This window comes from Accipiter gentilis, chromosome 25 (assembly GCF_929443795.1).
Source record: "Accipiter gentilis chromosome 25, bAccGen1.1, whole genome shotgun sequence".
In the NCBI taxonomy this organism is placed as follows: domain Eukaryota; kingdom Metazoa; phylum Chordata; class Aves; order Accipitriformes; family Accipitridae; genus Astur; species Astur gentilis.
The window spans coordinates 14,078,731-14,097,663 of NC_064904.1; the positions used below are offsets into that span (position 1 = coordinate 14,078,731).

The 18,933-nt window shown below is 44.4% G+C and overlaps 1 protein-coding gene across 2 annotated transcripts in view; it reads right to left on the reverse strand.

Annotated features, from left to right (window-relative positions):
• Window positions 1-13,718: 13,718 nt before the first annotated feature.
• The window catches only part of JAG2 (jagged canonical Notch ligand 2), a 73,002-nt gene continuing 67,787 nt past the window's right edge, over window positions 13,719-18,933 (reverse strand). For both annotated transcript variants that reach the window (XM_049828825.1, XM_049828826.1), the window contains exon 26: window positions 13,719-16,001. In XM_049828825.1, coding sequence (XP_049684782.1) covers window positions 15,529-16,001 — 473 coding nt within the window. In that variant the 3' untranslated portion in view covers window positions 13,719-15,528. The remainder of the gene's footprint in view (window positions 16,002-18,933) is intronic.

An 18,933-nucleotide genomic window follows, 5' to 3' on the forward strand; every position in this document is an offset into this window, starting at 1 on the left:
CCTGAGTTGTTTCTCTGCCCCTATGCTGTGTTATCATCACCTTTATCGAGTTGTACCATCTCAGAACAGCACTTGGGTATTTTGTCAGGCTTCACATCAATAAGAGACTGTTTGTCTGTCTTTTAAAATCTGTTGTTCTTTATTCACTTCCTTCTGCTGATTCAATCTGCTGCAGAAAGGAGCCATTTCATGGTGGCTCCTCCGAGCTTCTGGAGGAGCCGTGCATTTGGGCAAGGTGCAGCCGTGTCCCCCACCCTCCCAGAGAAACCATCAGCTCCTTGTTCAGTGGTGGCCACCTCCTGTGGAAGTTCTCGCCCAGGACCTGCTGCCAGGAGGATCTGAGCCATAGGGGGTCTTCAGTTAAACTCATCCCAAAGCACCTGGTTTGGTCATGGGCTCTTTCCAGAGCCTGAGGAAAAATCACACATCCTCAGTTTTGCAAATGGTTTTTGGGAGACCAGGTTTCCAATGCTGAATGCTGGGAATATATGTTATGCATCATGGACGTAAGAGGCACAGCAGCAATAGAAGGACAGGGGAGGAGGGGAGACCTTAGAGACAGTCCCAAGAAGCTGAGTCTCTCCTTAATTTTAGCAAAGAGGACTGAGAGACAGCCTGATATACATGCTTTGAAGGGGTGAAAATATTAAGTGCTACTGCGATCTTTGGCATTACCAAAAGCATAGGTGGTTTAAGAGTTAAGGGCAAGCATATTCGAACCAGAAGGAAAGCACGCGACTGAACAATGATGGTGACCGGTTATTGGGACAAAGAGGCACTCCATCTCCCCGTGTCTTCAGAGCAATGGGGGCTTTAGTGAAACAAACTACTGAGCTCGAGCGATTGAGCTCAGTGGTCTGGGTAAATCCAGATTTAGCAATTCCTTCTGGCCATAAAAGCTATGACCCTGCTGGTTCTCACAGTTTACCAGTGGGAAAGGGCTGAATTTGGTAAACTCAGACATAAATGTTGTATGCTATATTTACACAACCCAGTGCAGCGTTCTCCTTGTAGGGGAGCAGCCCTGTCCCTGCGTGGCGGCAGTCACTCATCGAAGGGTGGCAGCAGGTCTGAGATGGGGGGGCCACCCCCTGGGAGGGTGGCTGGAAGCTGTCCACAGCTGTCCCTGGGTAGTGGTGGTACTGGGTAGTGGTGGTACTGGGTAGTGGTGGTACTGGCCTCCCAGACGGGCTTCTCGGCTCCCAAGGAAGCTCAGAAGCAGAGAGGGAGGGTTTTGTGCACCCAGAAAGGCACCGCTAGGAGGTCCGACATCAGCAGCACCCTGCAGCGCCTGGACAGGAGCCTGACACAGAGGGGTGTGCTGTTCCTGAAGATGCCAAATAAACAGCATCCGCACCACTGCGACCAGATCTGATGGTGGTCTGCTTCATTCCACATTCATGTAAATGCAATTCTCTGAACACCCAGAGACCCCTAAGCTTTACCAGCCAACTGCAGTAGCCCCAGCCCACCGATCCCCATGATAACAAAGAAATAAATGAATTAAAACACTAGCAGAAATATAAGCTTGTAACTCGCCAAACCCAGTTTGGTTCCAGGATGTTGCTCTTGCAAGACCGAGGACAATTTCCAGCTTTTGCAGGGGAGACAGCTTCACCCCCTGTGCAGAAACCCCTGGCATCAGCCCTCCGTTCCCCTGCAGGGCACACACAGAGGTAACCAGAAACGCTACCCCAAGCCCAAAGCTGAGCTTGGGCACTAGTTTTTTGCAAGGCTTGTGGTATTAACCAGGCTTCTATGAAAGGATCTTGAGCATGGAGGTAACACAGGGAGCGGCATGAAACCCATGGGGGAGAGTAACCAGAGCAGCAGCATCGCTATGGCAATGGAGATAAGGGGCAGCCCTCACACCGCAGGTGATGAGTGACATGTTTTCTAGCCCTTTCAATGCCTTGAAGTGTTTTCCTTCTTGACTCAAACTAGAAGTAGCACAACTTAAAAACAATTAATGTCCCCTTGGAGGGGGGAAAAAAAAAAAAAAAAAAAGCAGCGATTTTTCCTTCTATTTTTAAGTCTCACTTCACCACAATAGCTCCAATATTTCACTCCTGACTCAAAGGCAAAGTCCGAGGGAGCAGGATATGCTGTAGGGTATCTCTCCTGCCACACTATTCGTGTTATTTTCAAGTTCCTCTCTCCCGGGTTGATCTTGGCAGCAGATCACAGCACCAGCGCAGCACAATGTAAACCGGAGCCATTGTTACTCCATCTCCCGCTCCTCATCGCTGCAACAACATTTCCCCACACGCCTCCCAGCAAATTGTTGCCGTGTCCCGTCCCTCTTCCCCCGCTCCAAAATCCATTAGGCTGCTGCAGTTCAGCTATTCATCTAGCCCCCTCGGAGGCACCAAAATAAAACGGTTTCCCTTTGTCGGCTGACATTAGGCAGGCCTTTGACGAATGGTCTCGGTGACAGCAGTAAGTAACCATGCTGCAGGGCTGCCCGATGGTTTGCATCATGTGCGGGCAGAAAAGGGTAGCAGGGAAGCGGGCAGCTATCAAAACAGCCTTAAATCGCTTCATTCCCTTCAATCACCTGGCGAAGGCACAGCAGCACATCTGCTTGAGGGCCGGGAAGGTGAGCCCTTCACGTGGGGTCAGCCCGTTTTGCTGTCTGAGGAGTACACCAGGGTTTGGACCAACACAGTCTTCATCAATGGGGACCGGTCAATGGCAGCAGACTCTGTCTGCTGGGGCTTTTGCTTACACATTTGCGGCTAATGAGACCCTGATATACATAAATATGATGTTGTCATGGTTTAACCTCAGCTGGTAACTAAGCACCACACAACCTCTTGCTCCCTCCCCCCTGGTGGGATGGGGGAGAGAATCAGAAAAGTAAAAGTGAGAAAACTCGTGGGTTGAGACAAAGACAGTTTAATAGGTAAAGTAAAAGCCGTGTGCGCAAGCAAAGCAAAAGAAGGAATTCATTCCCCACTTCCCGTGGGCAGGCAGGTGTTCAGCCATCTCCAGGAAAGCAGGGCTCCATCACACACAAGGGTGACCTGGGAAGACAAATGCCATCACTCTGAATGTCCCCCCCCCCCCCCTTCCTTCTTCTTCCCCCAGCTTTATATGCTGAGCATGACATCATATGGTCTGGAATATCCCTTTGGTCAGTTGGGGCCAGCTGTCCCAGCTGTGTCCCCTCCCAAGGCAGAAAAGGCCTTGGCTCTGTGTAAGCACTGCTCAGCAGTAACTAAAACACCCCTGAATTATCAACACTGTTTTCAGCACAAATCCAAAATAGTCCCACACAAGCTAGTATGGAAAAAATAACTCTATCCTGCTCAAAACCAGGACAGATGTATATATGTGTATGCATGTGGGCTCACTCCTTCAACAACACAAAGCCAAAGGACACAGCACAGCATCAGCATGGTGCTGAACCTCAGGTAACCCACCTTGCTTCTCATGGGTGCACATCACCCCGGCCCCAGAAGCCGCCGCAGAAGGATGCTCAAGCAGCAAAGCCAGCCCCAACCCCACAGAAATCCTCACAGCCATGCTCTGCCCACACTTTGCCCAGGCTGGTGGTGGACGGTACCCAAGACGGGCTGGGAGCTGCGATAAAAGTGATGTCCGTGGGAGTTTACCGCCAACTTCAGTGAAACAGGATCAAGTCTTCTGTCACTTGGCAACCTGCTTTATCAACGTGAACTTGTATCTCTCTCTGCTGCTGTTTTTCCAAGGGCTATTCATGGTTCAAAGCTGTAGACAATACCGTTCCTTTCTTCACTCACCGCCACCTAGTTATCTCTGGCAGAGTGTGACTCTGGAGAGAAGCAATTTGAGAGAGGAAATACATTGGAGATGGAAATAGCATGGAAGATACAACAAGGACTCAACTTTCTTTTTTCTATCTTACTCAAGATTATGTTTCCTGACTGCATCCCCAAAGTCATTTGAGTTGCTCTAAAAATTATGGAAGGAACAAAAAATCTTTTTCATGCACAGTGCAGAAAAATCCAGAATGATTCTGCTGACTTCCACGGTGTGGAATTGGAAAACAGGGATCGGCAGCTGGCCCATGGCTAAAGCATGAAATATAGGGGAAGTCCAGGGGCATGAAAGAAAGAAATGCCATGTCCCAATCAGATACCTACGTGGGAACATTTATGTCAGCACCCCAGTTCATAGCCCATTGGAAAACTCATTGTGGTCTATGCAAACATTCAACGTCATAAAAATTCAGTAGGTGGGAAATTCCAAGAATAAGACTGTGGCAGGACAGGTTTCGTTGGGAGAAATGACTGATGAAACCCAAAGCCATGGTGTCAAATCTTGGGTGTGCTCCCCTTCCCTGGAATTCTGCTGGATCACTTCACCTGTACAGCAAGGAAGTTTGTCTTCTCATCCTGAGCTTACCCTGGCTTTCCTAATTTTACACTGGAAATTGGCTAAGAAGCTCTCACAAAATTGGCTAAGAAGCTGTCACGAGTTTCATTCACAGAAAGGTGAAATGAAATAGTGCACATAAACACAGGACAATTTTTGTAGTAAGGGCTTTGCAATCTCAACAAAACTTTTCTTGAAAGGCTAAAGTTATCCTCCCATGGGTAAATCTGATCTGATTGATTTGATTTTCTGAAAAATGTATACATAGACACCAGGTGATAAGTTTGTAGTGAATTAACAAAAAGGCGTGACGAAGAATAAACAGAATAGAAAGAAAATGACGGGAAAGTTGTAAAAACAATAACCTTGAGAAACAACCAAAAACTCCAAGCAGATTTTTCCCCACTTAGCTGACCTGCAACAAACAATTCGGGCTAAAAGGTCACCGAAGCCCCTGTGGGAGGGCTCAGCGGCGGGGGCCCCCCCGAGGCTGGCGGGGGCTCAGGGAAGCGCATCGCGGGGCACAGCTCCTGCCGCTGCCCCCCTGTCCGACACCCTCGACACAAGCCAGGACACCGGGCTACAACGCGGCACTGGGACGTAAGCTTGTGCCCTCCACGCTTCTGGGGCCGTGTGTCGGAAAGCGTCCCCGAGAGAGGGGCTCTGAAGAGATCCTGGGCTGCCCAAACTGAAACTTCTTATCTGGTTTGATCAAACTCAGCTGGATCGCAAAGCTTTTCCCTGCCTGATCCCAAATGGATTTGCAGACTGGGAAATTTATGAGAAATAAACAGCTACAGTTAAATAAACACTTGCAGGCCTCTGGCTATCCTGGCAGGAAAAAAAAAAAAAAGAAAAAGAAAGAAACCTGACAGCAAATATTAGCAACAGATTTTTAACAGGTGGAGGAATTATCGTATGTATCTGGGAAAGAAAACAAAACAGGCACTCCTAAATCAGCAGTGCTGATTTAAACATGAGCTTTTAAATATAGTGTGTGAGCAGCAAATGAGTTCTAATTGAGAAGAGCTTGTAAACAAACAACAGCTTTCATCTGCAGCATCACGCGCGATACAGGCTTTGTGCTGGGGGCCAGACCGTGCTGCCGAAGCCCCAGCCTGGGACCGGATTCGGGTGCGGGCTCTAATCTCCCTAATGAATTTCAGGGCAGAAGCATCCTGGAGCAATGAGGAACAGCAAACCTGGACTCCCACTTCTCAGGGTCTGGATGAGGAAAGGGAGCAGCGTCAGGTCAGTGAAGCAGGCACACGTGAGGATCCCGAGGCTGCTCCATCTCGTCCCGGCGCTGCAGAGAACCAGAGCGATGCCTGCGGGCAGCCTCGGAGCGGTCAGCCCACGATGAGAGTCCCTTCTTAAAACCACCCTTGAGAGATGCCACTTGTCTTGAAGAGGGTTGAGGGCCCTTTCCAGCGCCCGTGTGGGCATCTGCTCCTTGCCCCCTTCACTTTGCATCTCCTGCTCGAGCACCATGAAGAAGTATCTAAGGGGCAACCTGGGAAAGTGGGAGTAGCAGAAAGGAGGGAACGTGGCTGGAAGCAAGCCTCTGAAAGATAGCTGGGGCCGTGGTCCGGAAAGAAAGGTCTGTTGCAGCAAAGCATGCAAAGTTAATGCTCAGCCTGTGTTGCAAGAGCAGAGGAGATACAGCATGTCAGGAAACGTCTAAGCAGTGCAGATACAATCAGGCTGAAAACACACAGAGCATGCCAAGGAAGTAACCTTGAATGTCTGCTGGTATTTTTCTCTGGAAAGCAACAACAGGATATTATTACAAAGGGACAGAAACAGGGACATGGTTGCCATTGCTTACCTAGATACATAAATTACCTGCCCTGGAAAGGAGCATGAACAGGAAAAGTGTTCATGTGCGGTTCCAGACCAGGGCTCCTTAAAAAACAAGTGCTGGCTCTGCCGGCAGCAGTGCCCCACTGAGCTGTTGCAGCCAGCTGGAGGTTTTGACAGCGGGATGGTTGCACTCAGCATTAGAGCTCAGCTTTTCCACTGGATCTGCAGGGGACAGGCCATGAAAAACACTCCTGTTGCAAGAGGCATGGACCACAGTGGCCAAGCTGTGTGTGCATCAGGCACCTGCTGCTAGAAGAAAGTAGTCCGCCTTAATTCAGATTTTATTTCCCAAAGTTTTAATTGCTCTCTGCTCCAATAAATGATTAATCGCTCAGATGAGCTGAACCAGAAACTGGCAAATCAAAGCCGCCCTTGTTTTGAAAACACTTTGCCCACAAATCCCAGTTTAGCACCATACCCCACAGCAGGAGAAACACAAACCCAAGCAGAATATAGCACCCGCAGCTCCCAACCCAAGTACCCAAATTTAGGCATGTAGATAGAGCAGCTTAAGCCTGAGGACCCATATAGACCACCAGAGTCAATGGAAGCAGCAGGTGCTTGGAAACACTGCAAATCAAAGCACTCATTTAGGGCACTAAATATAGAGCAAAATTTAAACACCCAGGCTGGAAAATGTCGGCCACGTAGTCCCTCCGCTGCATTTCACTGCGGGTCCCGCGCACCCAGGCTGCCGCTGCACGATGCCCGTAGAAGGTGCTGGGTCTCTGCTCCCACCACCGCTGCTCATTAACAGGTTTTTATCCACGGCGATACGGTGCAAAGTAGGTTCTCCTCCTCACTTTTTTAGAGGATATTGCTGCACTCGAGATAACCTTGCTGGTTTATCTGTACTGAAAGCGTTGTCAGCGGGCTGTCAGAACACCTCCCTGCAGACCCGCCGTGTCCGCGGAGCCTCGGGGCCGTGCGCGAGGGTTGTCCCCGTGCCACCATGCCGGGGACCCTCACCAGGCTGAGGTTTGCATCCAGGCACCCCCAGCAGCCCACCAGAGTCTGGGGAGCCAAGGCAGCACCCTCGCGCTTCCCAGCACACGCACAAGGACATCATGAGAGAGCAGAACTCTGCTACCAACTTTTTAATTTTTGGGGTTTTTTTGGCTGCTACTTTATTTAAAAAATAAGAAAAGGGAAGGGAAAGAGAAATAGAGAGGATAGCCTGCTGATCCACACTCACATTTTAACTTGCCCAAATGTTCAACTCCAGCAATGCCTTATTTTGACTCCTGTTGAGAACCTGTTGCACTCAAGATTTCCATTTGCTTTTGGGAAATGGAGGTTAGAAAACGCTCCAGCAGTTGAACCTTCGGTGCCTTGCGGAGGGGCCAGCCCTGCCCAGGGAAGGTTCGGCCCCACGGAAGGCAGGCCAGGTCAGGAATGTCATTTTGGCTGGAGCAAGGGTGGCTTGCACATCTCCTGCGCAGGCTGACTTGGGGTTTCAGCACGAAACAGCCCTTTCTCATGCCCCTTTATACCTCCTTGTAAGTAACGCACAGAGGATTTTGGAGTGTAGCCCAGTCATGCAGACATACATCAGTGAAGAGACCACCAAAGGGGGAAGAACTAGATAAGCCACATGGCAAAAGGAGAAACAGACACAAACTATTCCTGAATTTCTAATCCATAGAGAGATCAGGTCCTGGGACTGCATCTAACAAGGGAACCAGAGGAGGAACAACCCCCCGCTCCCCAACAGCTATCATATACTATTTATAAATGATGTAACGCTTATAACTTTATATAAACTACAGCTCCTAAATATACAAAACTAATTTTGAGCCATCTCCGAATGGAGTTGTTTATGCTGTTGCTTTTTCCACCACCAGCAGGTACCAGGACCTAGAAAAACCCTGCCAGGGTATTTCCTCTGCTCCTAAAACAACGAGCTGTCTGCAGCAGTTCTTAGACGTGGGCAAGCTTCTAATAACGGGCAGTCCAGTGATGAACAGGAGCTGCTGCTCTCTGCCGGATAATGGTATGGAGAAGCCACCCGGGTTGCTCTCCTCCTGGCTTGAGCAGCCATGTGTCTGCCCAGGACTGGGCACAGGACAACGGCCACCAGCCACCCAACCCTTCTTCCTTCTCCTCTCGCTTCTCCCTTTTGCTTCTCCTCCAAGAGCAAATCACAAGTGCTGGTGATACAGCATGAACATGGCCATTTTGGCCTCACCTTAGAGAGCATGGGGCTGCGGATACCCCGCTTTTGAGAAAGACTCTCTCGGCCGTGACTTGTTCCACAGCTCTTCAGCAGCAGAGAAATGGAAGAGAAGTGAACCGATGCAACGTGGTACCTACCCAACCCTCACCTCTGGATCTTGCTGATGTAGCGTTCCCCAAAACACAGTCCTCTTCCATCCTCACTGATGCCCACATCCTTTTCAGCCTCTTCCCTGCTGGAGAGGCTGCAGGATTAGGTCTTCTACTAGCCTTGTATGCACGAGTCCTGGACACTGGCATATTCCCCCCAAACAAAGGGGATCACAACGCTCAGGCCCAGCGTGGACCCTCTCACCCCACTTCCCGGTGCTGCTCCTTGCAGACAGTCATGGGTAGGGTGAACTTCTCCAGGGACCCCCGCACTTGGAGCAGTGGATTCATACAGCTTTGCACCCTCGCTCTAACAAGAACAAGGCACGTGCGGAGCCAAGGCATGAAACAACCGTCTTCTGTTTCCTCATCAGTCTTGAAGCCAGCGGGGGCCAAAAAGTAACCAGCCTTCCAGAGACTGTCAGGAAAGGATTTGAATGGAGAACAGTGCTGGTCTGTGTGGGGTGCCCGTGCATCAGATGCTGTTCAGTTTGGTCATCTTGACTCAAAAGTGGTAGAGAATAATTTGGAAGGGCATGGAGCTCATATAGGAAAAACAGCTGGAGATGTGGAGCAGCATCTCTGCAAGTAGAGATGGAAGAGACCGGGACTCTGAAACCCAGAATTTAGGGACAGAGGGCTGTCTGCACTGTAAATCCCAAACATCATGGAGATGGGGGAGAGGGAACAACGGCTTGCTGTATACACATCATCTTATCAAGGAACAGGTTCACGACAAACAGAAGGAAGCCCTTTTCCACCCAATTCATGGTGCAGTTGAGGAACTCACTGCTACAGGATGTTGTGGAGGCCTGAATGATAAAAGGGATGACATCATGCCATGGAGAAGGGGTGCCTATCAAATGTGTCTGGCTCGGGAAGCCCCTAAACCACTGATCGACAGAAACTGGATGGGTCTGAGAAGGTCTCACGAAGCAATCTGCTGCTTTCTTGCACTTTCTCTAAGCATCTTCCACTGGCCACTGCAGGACACAGGATACTAGACTAGCTGGACCTTTGATCTGCAGCAGTATGGCTGTTGGCTGAATGAACTTCCACCCACAGGTAGGGCTTTGTTAATTAATAGGTGGGGTTATGCCCAGAGTTATGCCTCCAGGCAGATGGCCAAGCCTTCAAAGGGCCTTATGTATGCCGCTGCCACAGCAGTTTCCAAACCTGCTCCGCAGCTCCCTGCTCAACCTTCTTTCATATGTAGCCTATCGGCACAGCAAATCTGCCACAGGGAGAAGTCCCCTCCAACCCAAGCCTCCTTCAGATGGGTGGGAGAAAAGATAGGATAGCAGCTGAGAAAGATCGACAAGTTAACAAGTCTTTCTCTACCAAACAGGGCTGAAGGATTTGCATTTGGTTGGTTTTGTGGGTTTTTTTGACACAACATTTGAAAGCGATAGTCTCTCCTGGGAACCCATAGGCCAGAAAACAGCATGATTCCCTAGCCAGGGTCTTGCATCCTTACAGGACTGTCGCATTTACACCTGTGAACTGATTCTTCTGCCTTATCCACCACTGAAAAAAAAGAAATCTTAGTCAAATTTTCAGAAAAGCACACATTCTTTGTGTCTCTGTGGTTATAAAGAGTAAAATGGATGGAGTATCATTAATATGAACAAAAGCATAAAGCCTCCTAAACACTGCCTATATAAGGTTTCCATGATTTTATTCTTTTTTTGCCATCGAGAAAAATCTGACACAGCTTTGTTGCTGTGGAAGGAAATTTAGTTAATTTCCTTCTCTGAGTTTCTAAACACCTGGTCATTTTTCACTCAAGCTAGTTGATTTACATACTCCTTTCATAAAGGTATTGCAAAGTACCCCTTGAGAAAGATGTACTCCATCTGCATAGTTGTAGGACCAGGTTCTATGTATGAACTATGGGACTTGTTATTGGCTGCAAGAATCATCAAGATGGCATCGTTCAGTCTTTGGGAAATTACATGCCTTGTGCAAATCATGCTGATTCTCTGCAAATAACCTGGATTGTTAACTTTGAAGCAGGAGAGTTGGGTCCCTGTCCAGCTCATTTGTAAGACTGACTTGGTGCTATGAATACAGACACCACCCTGTACAATGTCTGCTTCTTCTTGCACCAGAAGTAGTATACACAGCGTAAAAAGGAGATTCATATAAAACACCCAGATTTTACTGGCTTTTGCAGAGGAAAAGGTGATCCAATGAACCATGAAACTTAGTGATGCTTGCAGGAAGAAGAAGAAGAAGAAGAAAAAAAGACATTCCATATAAGAATATTACCTATGACGTTCATTTACAAACATTTGATGGCAAGCAGATGTTTACAATCAGGTGTTTGAAGAAGAAGTATTTTTGCACTCTAAGTCCCTGTCCTGCTGAAAGAAATCACTTGTATACAGAGCAATAGCAAAAAATTCTACATATCCACATAGAAAAATTGTGTACATGAGAATGGGTGCTGTAAAAGGGATGAACGTGGAAAGGATTTAGTCATATCTCCTTCCCAAGCAGACCTTTTGTTCCTCTAGTTTTATAAGCCCATTCTTCACCCCACCATCTGTGATGAAATTAGGACAAAAGGCTAGTTAGGGACTGCTTTGCAGCACTGAACAAAGCAAGACTGAGATTCACATAATTTTTCCAAAGCAAGAGCAAGATTCTTACTAACAGTGACTCAAACACCTACTTTACTGTTGAGAAAGGAGAAAAAGCAAAGCCAGCCTCTACCCTCCTTGCTCACAATAAGCCCCCCAAAGGTCACAGCTAGGCTACCTAACAGAAGAGATGCTGACTGCCTAGGAAGGTTCACAAGCTACTGAAACTCTTCTCTTCAGGCTCATCCTTTTCTGTTGCATCCAAAGGACTGATAGCCCATCAGCACTCAAGAACAATGAGACAGAGATACCACACGTGTGACTGAATCAAACCAACCCAAATTCCTGTGCAAGTTAATTCCATGCTACCCCAGTCTCTTTCTGTCCAAGCTACATCACAACTAGCATTGCAACTAGTGTCCTCAGCAGCTTTTAAGGGCAGCGACTAAAATGCCTTTCAACTTTTAGGTTGTTCTTGAAAAAGTATGGGTCAGCAGTAAGTTCTTTTGCTATATGAACTAGCTTTCCATCCAAGAATAGTCTGACTTCAAGAGGACTAATTACACGGTCTACTGGAGAACCAGACAACAGAGAATGGCCAAAAGAAGCAAGCTCACTAAGAGTTTCAGGTTAGCATCAGATCTTGAAAAGAGCACCAGAGAAGAAAAAATTAGCCTGGAACTACTCATTGCTTAGAAAAACCTCAAGAAGAGCCCATTTACTAATTTTCCTCATTATGTAGTCCTTTAACAGATATGATTCTGGAAGTAATATAATGCTTAGCACATATGCACGGGCAAGAAGTTTAGATGTACAAGTTCAACATTTCATGTAAAAATAAGTCAAAAGGAAACAAAACTACTGAATAGGGTGATATGGAGCAAGTGGAGAAGAGATGCAATTAATTTAAGAGCAGCATAGAAATAAAATCTGCATGAAACGGCTCTAATGTTAAATCACGTAAGTAAAAAAGTTTACTCTTTATTCATCATCCTCTTTTATTCATCTAGTTTCACGTATCTCAGTCTACATAACTCACTCTTGGTCATGACATGAAGGTGGCATAAAATAATTCTTGGTTTTGGCAGGCAAAACGCACTGCCAAGTTGAATACTTGTCCATGCTTGTTTTGTGAATCCACAGGGGAACAAGTCCCTGACATGGTACCAGTCATCGGGGAATGCTCTGAACCTTTGTTTAGAACAGTGGGTGATGCTGATGACTACTGCTGTGACCCCATTACTTTATATACTATTTCAGTAATACAAAGAAGCAGAACTAGTACCTTAATGAGCAGTGAGCCAGCTCACTGCTGCATGACAGAATAACAGCCTTATTCTATATGTATATAAAAAAATCTATTATTTCTCCTTTTGCCTACAGCAGCAACACCCACTGCATGTAAAACCTCCAACAAGGAGCATTGTCTCAGCTATTTTAAGTACATTGTGACTATCAGAAATTGCCCTCTGCAGTACTCATAAATACTGCAGTCTCTGAGAACAGAGCATCTTACAAAAAGAGATTTTTCCAATCTGGCACTGTCCTGAATGGTTCTAGCATTGCTCCCACTATTTCTGAGGAGCTAACGACGGCCACTAAGTTTTCCCAAGGCACCATGGAGTTCATTTTAGAAAGTCATCATTGAAGAAGTGTCTGTTCCTTATCTCAGCTTTGGATTTCCCCCGACCCCCACCAACCTTTGCTTCAAGGGCAGGAGACATATTTAAAAAGTGGAAACCAGAGATAACAATAGAATTTGATTTTGAGAACTGATTTCGAAACAGCTCTCACTTATCAACATAAAGACAGGCCAATACTCCAAGGAAAATAGTAACAAAGTAACTGTATGATGACTGGAATAAAAACTCTGCTAGTATCTAGAATTCTGCTTTGGGGGTTGATAGCTACTAAGAAAATGCAATTTTTAATTCCATATTATCTTACATAAGAGTTCACCTTTCACTACAGAAAATATTCTATACAAAAGCCATTCAAGTCACCACAGAAAACAGGCATAGACCTACCAAACTGAAAAATTGAAGCATGACAAGGGCCGAATGACTGCGGAACAGAGAAGAACGGTATTACTTAAAAAAAAAAAAAAAAAAATCAAACTCCATTTGGCAAGAAAGAGCGTGCAGGGGCTTGAGGGAAACAGCCCTCTTATCACCCCAGGAAGCAAAACAATACTGCTTAGACAGGCTTCTGCTCAGCAGCTGGACAGAAAGCCATTTCAGAAAAGGCGCATCATACGCACGGTCAGTAACCGTCAGCTTTGCAAAGAGGCAGCACAGGGAGAGTCCCGGTTTAGGTACTGAAGGCGTCCCTGTCTCTAGACCAGATGTGGGATACCACCTCCCTGCGCAAACCGTTAGCGGTGCAGCAGTGGGCAGAGGACAACGCTGCCAAGTTGGCTCAGGAAGTATCGGCACTTGGATGCAGGCTGTAAGCTCAGGTTACAGGAATTACCGTGCGTTAAACCAGGACTTTCACTCCTCCGTCCTTCAGCCTCATCGCATCAGAACTCCAAGCACTTAGAAAGCAAACACAATCTGAAGTATCTTACACACAATGAGGGAATCATTTTATTAGATTATGGAAGACAGCAGCATTACAGTACAAAAAGTTACAAGAGTAGCAGAAAAAAAGTGTTTTTGGTTTAAATACTCAGGATTATACTGGGGAACATGAGAAGGATAGTACCCTTTTCTAAACTAACTCCTAACCAGGTTATCAAAATAAGTTTTGAATATTTAGCACAAGTAAAAAAGTTACAACAAACATCATTATAAAATGCTTTAATAAATAGTTTCTTTTCTGAAAGTTTTTTTTTTTTTAAGAACATGTCAAACAAAAATGTATTAAAACAGAAGATCCTGCAAAGCAAATCCTGCGTTCCTGTATAAAATAACTGGTTTCAAAACATTCATGTTTACATTGTTCATGGGCCAGAGTTTATACTCTCAAACATCCGCTCCTCTCACTGGTTGGGTAACTAGGTGTATGTAGTGTTATGCTTCTTCAGTAATTAAAATAAACTTATAGTTTGCCCAGTTAATAGCAATAATAAAGCCTTTTTAAAAAAAAAACAAAACAAAACAAGAAACGCATAAGCCTTCCATTACAAGTAACCATTTCTAATGAGGTACTCCCATCTTCTGAGCTTGCCAGCCTTTTTTCTTTAGAGCGAAAGATGAATAAAGCACAACACAAACAAGATTGAGGAAAATATTGTTCCCTTCATTAGGCCTGTATTTAAACGCAAAAAAGTAATACCACATGTAATTAACATATTCACAAAAGAAAAAACAATGCCTCGCTATGTTGGTACTGTACAGTAGATGCACCCGTTAGTGTTCTTGAGATGGGCTGAACATGGGGATAAACAAACATTTCTGGATCTATTTACACGTAAGTGGTTATGTTCCTATGTAAATACAAATGACCAACAGATTCCTAACATTGATTGTATTAACATCACTTTCTAATCTGGACATAATACCAAAAAAAGTCTTATAAACTGCCATAAAAACCTCCTTTTCTGCAACATAAATTAAAAGGAATGACATGTAAAAAAAAGACCAAAATATTTAAGTTATTAAATCAAATATACAGAGTGATTCATTTAATATGTACATATTTACAAAAAAGCACTATTAGAAAATAAATTGTGTCAGTTGGGGAACCTAGAGTTCTCACAATTTTAATATATTGATATGGCAGTCTTTGACAGTTGCTATAGAAAAAGTTTAATCTCAAGGCACTTGTCACATGCTTCAATACTGCAATTCTAAAGTAATTAAACAGAAATAAAAAGGCCACTTTTAAACCACAGTTGAAAGATCTCTATAATTTTTTTTGTTCCTATTACAAAGTGTGTAAGGCAAATTTGGAGAAAATCTTACAGAAGCTACTAACGTAACAAGTGCAGTGAGCTGCCATTAATAGAGATTCAAAGTCAAGAAAGCAGTTTAAAGTTCACACAATTTCCTCAACCAGGAGGTTTTAAAGCCACCATTAAATTAGAGCAAGTAATAAAAAGAAATACATTCTGTAAACAGTGTACAGTCTTTTGTAATAAACTTTACACATATTGAAAATACAACCTCTCCTCTGCCACACAGCGAGTGTATTATAAGTAAACTTTACAAAAATAGCAACTATCAAAGATTACTCATTTTTTTCATCTGACAGTCATTGAATAATTTATACAAGGCTAAAGAAACAAAATAAATTTTATTTATTATTTTTATTTATTTTTTTTTTTACGCAAAATAAAGAAACTATGAACATTTGACTCCAGATATTTTTAGTCCTTGATACAAAGTGGAGATGTCAATTTTTCTCCTCCCCAGTAAGTATAGGCAGACTCTGCCTACATTCCAAATACAGGTTAGTCTCTACTGCCTTCAAAGTTTGATGCGTTCACATTTTTTACAGATCTGTTGTCCATTTTGCCTATTTGATGGGATTTCTTTACTGGACTGCTCTCTGATGTGTCAGATGCCTTTGTTGGCAAAGGCTTCGCAAGTTTGTGAGAGAGGAATTTGTCCATTTCCTCATCTCTTTCCTCCTCTTCATCCTCCTCTTCCTCATACTCTACATACTCCTCTACTGCATCACAAGTTCTTTTTTGAGGAGATATGAAGTTTTTGCATTCATAACGAATGTCTTTGTTACTGTAAGATCTGTCTATAGGATTTCTTATAGGATTTAAAGGTGCCCACTGGTTATTGGCACCCTCTTCTCTGGGAGGACTTCTTCTCTCTCTCTCTTTTCTTCTCTTCCGAGTCCACCACACGCAGATGATTATACAAGTCAGCCATACAATGCTAAATACTGCACAAAGAATTGGAACCAAATAATCTAGGGGGCAAATGAAAAAAAAAAAAAAAACAACACAAAGTCTTGAGTTAACAGAACTAGATACATAGCACCAGACATCTGCAAGAGAAGTATCCACACGTAACTACAGGTTAGCCACAGAAAGACTTTTAAGAGAAAGAGAGATGTCATTACAGCACAGTGATAACTGTCCGAATGCACTAGTTCATCTAGGAATGCTCTTTACTAGTTTAAGTTAGTTTTCCCTGCTTAATGATGATGGGGGGAAAATGTTACGTTTGAGATGTTTTTTCCTCTCCAACAGACAAGCTGGTTATAAGCAGCATCTCTTTCTCAAGCACCTAAGCTAAGTTGGCCCAGAAAACCCCAGTAATGCCTCTCAAGAAAAAAAGTCTATTGTTGTAGGAGGCAGGCTAAAAAGAATATTATGCCTCTAAGTTGCTCTAGAAGTCCTGGCATTTGCACCAGAAATATGTCCTGCATTTACTATCAGAAAGAAGAGTGCTTTACCATCAAGGGTACAGACCATTATGTATCAACTGTCTCAAAAAACATTCAGGTTAGAGCTACGTAACCAAATCAATCATGCACTCCTTAGGATGTTCCAGTTTTACTTCAGAGTAGAGCCCCAGAATATTGTCACTAGAAATTGTCTTCACCGCTCAATGAATACACAAAAGGAGTTGAGGCAATTGCTTTTCTCCACATTCCCAATCGCAAACCCCAGTAGTGCTCTCCCAGCCACACAGACCCAGACTATTTCTCAGGGAAACCATTCCTGAAAAGTTATGTACGTTTCGACTTTCCCCTCCCCCTCCTCAAGGGCTTTACTGCTAGGATAGAACAACAACATTTTTCTCCTCTTCTTGATAAGCAAGAATTCACACATGGTAAGACGCAATAAGACATCAGGTGCTTTGCTTTTTGTAGAGACAGCAGGATTGCTCAAAAGCTTTGCAGACAAATCCTGTCAACCTAACACTCCTAGCCTCTGATCCAAACACAAATTCCCTCTACAGTTTTAAACAACTGCTTCCAGAATAACCTGCAAATGGCTGTACAAAAACAACCGACTGCTTCAACACCACAGTCATTCATTCTAATGTTAAAGTGTCTTCTGAACATACCCTTATGTGGAATATGTCACCTTCTCAAATGTTTCCTTCTGGTAAAGAGGGATGAATAAACTGTGAACATAGTTGGCCTCAAGCAATCCAAAAATTGTATTTTAGCAGTTTTGGGAAGAATTATACTCTTAGGAGTAACTGCTATTCTCTTCTCATTTTTCATAAGCAATCTAATTCTAAACCATGAATGGGGGGAAAATACTTTAAGGAAAAAGGAGCTCTTCATACCAGCTTCTTCAAAACTACAATACAAAACTTGCATTATCACTGCTATCACATCTATTATTTCGTCATATGACTGAGAATCCAAGTTTACTTAATAAAAGGTTCTTATACAGAGAAACTGTCTGTGTACAGATTCCAAATTCAGAATGTTTTTTCTTAAAGCTAGAGGAAATTAAGTGTCTAAATGATCATCTCCATCTAGACTCTTAAGGATCCCACAAAAATGAGATTCTCAACACAGACATAGGGCTTTACATCAGGTTTTGTGATAGATTTCTACCTATCTCACCCAATTAAGGGGTATCAAACCAAATCAAAGAACATGAGAGTCCAGGTTACAGCTTACTTCATAATAACTCCACTTAAAGAACTAGAGGCCAGTGGTCAATACTGAGCATCCATATTAAAATGAGGAGTCTGGAAACCATTCTCTAGCACTAGCTGCAAGAGAAGTCAAAGCCTATCCACTTTCTTAGGAGAATCTTTGAATTTTATTGAGGTGAGAGGCAACGTAATCTCCATCCCTTTTGCCCGAGCACTTAACACACAATCAGAAGAAAGAAAGGCTGAGGTACGTCAGAATCTCAGCTCGATTCTTTATCATCTAAGGGATTTCTGTTCAACACAAGACCAAAGCTGGTACACTCCTTCAGGGGAGCTGGGGAAATAGTACATTTGCCAAGGCTTTAACAGATGAAAGGCATTCCCTAGAAGGGAAATGCAAGGGAAGTGGAACCAGGCAATTTACTAATTATTTGGACTATGGGTGGAAGATCTTTCAGAAGATTATGTTGGGAAGGTCTAGGAAAAACTTGGGAGAGTCTCCTACTATTGTAAGATTTCCACTCTGGGGCTTAGCTGAACTGGAACCTACCAGGGGTCTTCCACAAGACTGTCTCCTGCCTCCCCCACGCAGGAACAGAGGCATGCAAAATCTTCAACTGCTTATTTTGGCATAGCTCTTGGAAAGCCAATATTCAGAGGTAAAGGTCTTTCCAATCACACCATATCCTCATTAAGAGGAATGAACATTACATTTTAAGCCAGCTGTGCACTAGTGAGAAACACATGTTGAAAAACAGAGCAAAGTTTTACATTATCGTGGCCAAGTATTGGAAGATACTAGACATCTTTAAGTATTGTTAAGGTAAATAAAACACAAGCACTTCAGAAGAGACTTGGTATCACACTACGTGTCTTCCCCCTCCCCATATTTTCGTTACTTCACAGCCTCAGTTTCTACGCTGCACAGCAGGATCAAGGGCTGAGGTTGGCTTAACATTAATGTAGGAGAATCAGAAAGGATTTGAACAGCTCATGAGAAGAACTCCTGATCTTGTGAAAGGTATGCTTAGACTGGAGAACAGGGTTGGAAGTCAGAGCCAAAACAGTGGCAAGGGTAGGTGGGGATGCTAAGGATGGGGTTAAGTTTAAACTAGCATACAAGCACAGAATTTTGATTTTAAAGCCACTTCCTCTTCAGTTAGTAATAGCAATTAAAGAAACAACCCGATCTATCATTTTCCCCAGCAAGTAATGGAAGACAAGACTGACAGTAAGGGAACAGAAAATGCTTACACACAGAGAAGATGTATGCATTG